Genomic DNA, 3,390 nt, shown 5'->3' on the forward strand with positions numbered 1-3,390 from the left:
ATAATTATAGTTTACTAATAATACTAATTATTAGATTGATTCTATTATATTAGAGCAGTGTTTCTCAATCCTGGTCCTCAGGGACCACTGCCCTGCATGTTTTAGATGTTTCCTCCTCCACCACGCATGATTCAAATAATCAGCTCGTCATCAAGCTCTGCAGTGACCCGATAATGAGCCACTCATTTGAATCAGATGTGTTGGAGCAGGAAACATTTAAAACATGGAGGGCAGTGGTCCCTGAGGACCAGGATTGAGAAACACTGGTCTATTGTTTTTGTGATGCTGAATCCTGCTCCAGTGCTCACAGAAAGGTGATCTCATCTTAGTTCATCTGACATTAAGACATACTTTTTTTTTGTTTTGTTTTTGTTTTGTTGTTTAACATACAGTCTGTGTTTTAAAACATGTCAGGATTTAACCGTAATCGAAAAACTTTCGATCAGGTGCTTTTAATGTGAAATCTACAACCGGAAGTTATTTAATTAACCCGCGTCACTTAACGCTGATGAGAAATTTTTTACAAACTCTTGCGCATTTCTTCTCGGAGTGGCAGGAGTGTTAGAAAAAAAAGAAGCTCCACAACTGTCGGATATTTTCCATTAAACACTTTAGAAGAAAGAAAGTCCGCGAGTCTGACGGTGACCCGGGAGATTTTTGTATTTTGGGAATTTAGAAAAAAAAAAGTTGTTTCTTATGGACCCCAACAAGTCTGCGACCGTTCCTCCGATGGGGTGGTCTGATGAGAAGTCCTCCATGGGCCAGTCGGCCCCTCCGCCCTATGTGGACAGCCCCAACCCTCAGCCCGGCCCGGGATACCCACCACAGGCCCAGGTAAGAAACCCAACACCGGGCCCCACGAACAGAACCAAATGTTTTTGAATCATTTCATGGAGATGTTGCTCACTTCAGCTTTGTTTTTTTCTTCTATTGCATTTTTTAAATATAAAGAGCTAATGACAACACAAGTTTGTAACAAAGATGTTTTTGAATTTGTGGTAATAAAGTAGAAAAAATTAAGATTTCTCAGAGTAATGTGAGCCGCATCACTTTCATTTATCAGTGTAAATATTAGAACAATTTTTTTTTATTATTTAATAAAGTGCGCGGGATTTGTCTTATTGTGATTAATTTCTTAACTCTGTTTAATTGTTAAATCGACTTGAATTTGGATCCGGTCAATTTAATTCTGTAAAGTTCAGTCAGTGAGTAGTTTCTGTCATAGTACTGTAGGATATAAATATCCATATCTAAGTCTCTTTTATTTTCACCGGTTATTATGAAATCTGCAGTAATTAATAGGGTGTTTAATGTAATTCTGATGGTGAGTGAACCAGAGCTACCACCGTGCTCAAAAAGCACCACAAATCAGTTCAAGTGACTCTGTACCTCAGGGATTTTCTAGTGTTATCTCTATCTTGTCTTTAAATTGTTTCACTTTCCATATGCTCGATCACAAGCCAACTGCACAAACCTGTTTTTGCAAAATCTGTCACAGTCATTTCATCATTTGTACTTGAGCAAATTGCAGTTTCATTTCCAGTGAAGCAGCTTCATTTTCTGTACTTAACCCCTCCCCGTTTGCTTTGCCCTGAAAAGTTTGTTTTTCATGTGTGTGGCTTGCAGGGCTATGGGGCCCCACCGCAGTATGGAGGTGTAGGGTATGGCCAACAGCCGTACCCCGTGGGTCAGCCGTACCCCATGGGTCAGCCATACCCTGCAGGTCAGCCGTATCCAGGACAAATGGCCGCTGTCAATGTCCAGCCTGCAGTTTATGTGACTCGAGGCCCGCTGGCTAACCCTGTCAACGACTACTTGGGCTACTCCATCTTCACCTTGTTGTGCTGCTGCCTGCCTCTTGGGGTTGCTGCCCTCATCTACTCCATCTCAGTGAGTTTCATTGAACAAATATTTACATTCCTCATGGTCGGATGCATGGCTATACAGATACAAGAGATGCTACTATTCTACTGCCAAGCAGGGCATGTTTCAACATTAATCAAAACTAGTTTACAACCCTGATTCCAAAAAAAGTTGTGTAAAATATCAACTTGCATATTTACAAAAATATATAATAATAAAGTTTATCGATTTTTGAATGTTTGAATTTGTGTCTCAAACAGGGTTGTAGAAACAATCGTACACTTGCATGTTCGTGAATGGTGTATCTGTTGAGAGGTGCTCAACAAGTCCCAAAAAAGTCGAGACATGTTGTTTTAATCAGTAGTAGTAATACAGTGCACTCTCTTCTCTCGGTTTAAAGTGTATTTTCATCTGCCAGTCATCAGAGTATCAAGTTTTCTCCGCTCCTACAGCAATTACAGTGAAAATGACTTACGTAATAACGTAAAAAAAAAACAAAAAAAAACACTGGTCTATTGTGAAACTTCAGTCCAGAGTTCAGCAACATACGAGCCATGTCAGTATAACCTGGAATGTAACTTTAATATTTGAGAAGTCTTGTAAAACACGTTATCATCACGTTACTTGGAACTGTTTCTTTAGTTTATGGGTAGTCATGTTTTTGTTGTGTGAGGTAACTCAAAAAGTTAATGAGGTTGTTTTTACACTGTCTTATTAGAGCTCTCTGGTGTAGGAGAGGACACTTCCTTAGGAGGAAAAGTTGGTTGATTGTTTCCATGTGGTTGGTCTTTACTCGTCAGAGTGGAAAAACTCTCGTGACTTCCTACACATTTCTTGAACGAATTAAAAGACAAATTTATTGACTTTGACACTGACTGAGAGACATGTGGCACAAAGCCACAAAGGTGCTAGAGAGGTAAACTTCCCCTGTGGTGTGACTTTTTTACATGCAATGCATGGCACAATTGATGATTCAGTCATCTTACAATACAAAACTAGGTGAGATGTGTACTTGTTAATGCACAAACAAAATATACCTCTAAAACTATCCACACGTTATTTGCTAGCCTGCTTATACTATGTTTAGGATGTGTGTGCTGGTGGCAAACTACTGACTGTGGCATACCTTCTATAGTAACAGCTGTAAGTCTCTGTTTTTTAGACGTAGTCCACATATAGCAACCAGTGTTTCTTTTAATGTCTGAGAAACGCCCAGGAAGACATGTTTACATGGCTGTTGTTTCCATGTTATTTCTGGGTCATCTGACACCGTCTCTGTTATTCCTACAGTGTAAAAGGGCACATACCTCTCCTGCTCATTGCTGTTACCGAATTATGGCCACTTGGTCATTTGACTGGTACCTGTCTGCATCATGAGACACAATACTGTGTGAGCCACAAAGCAGTAAAAGGTGAACCAAGCTCAATAAAGACAGCGTTTAATAAGTTTGTTGTACCTACCAAATGGCAACATCCATGACTGTGAAGTGAAGCCAATGCAGAAGTGCCAAAAAACTGCAGTTCCTT

The 3,390-nt window shown here is 39.9% G+C and overlaps 1 protein-coding gene across 1 annotated transcript in view; it reads left to right on the plus strand.

Annotated features, from left to right (window-relative positions):
• Nucleotides 1-512: 512 nt before the first annotated feature.
• Nucleotides 513-3,390, plus strand: part of LOC104928091 (proline-rich transmembrane protein 1) — a 15,835-nt gene continuing 12,957 nt past the window's right edge. The window contains exons 1-2 of the mRNA XM_010742313.3: nt 513-834; nt 1,627-1,890. Of these exons, the coding sequence (XP_010740615.1) occupies nt 697-834; nt 1,627-1,890 (402 nt within the window). The 5' untranslated portion in view covers nt 513-696. The remainder of the gene's footprint in view (nt 835-1,626; nt 1,891-3,390) is intronic.

Source organism: Larimichthys crocea, chromosome XIII (assembly GCF_000972845.2).
Source record: "Larimichthys crocea isolate SSNF chromosome XIII, L_crocea_2.0, whole genome shotgun sequence".
Classification (NCBI taxonomy): Eukaryota; Metazoa; Chordata; class Actinopteri; family Sciaenidae; genus Larimichthys; species Larimichthys crocea.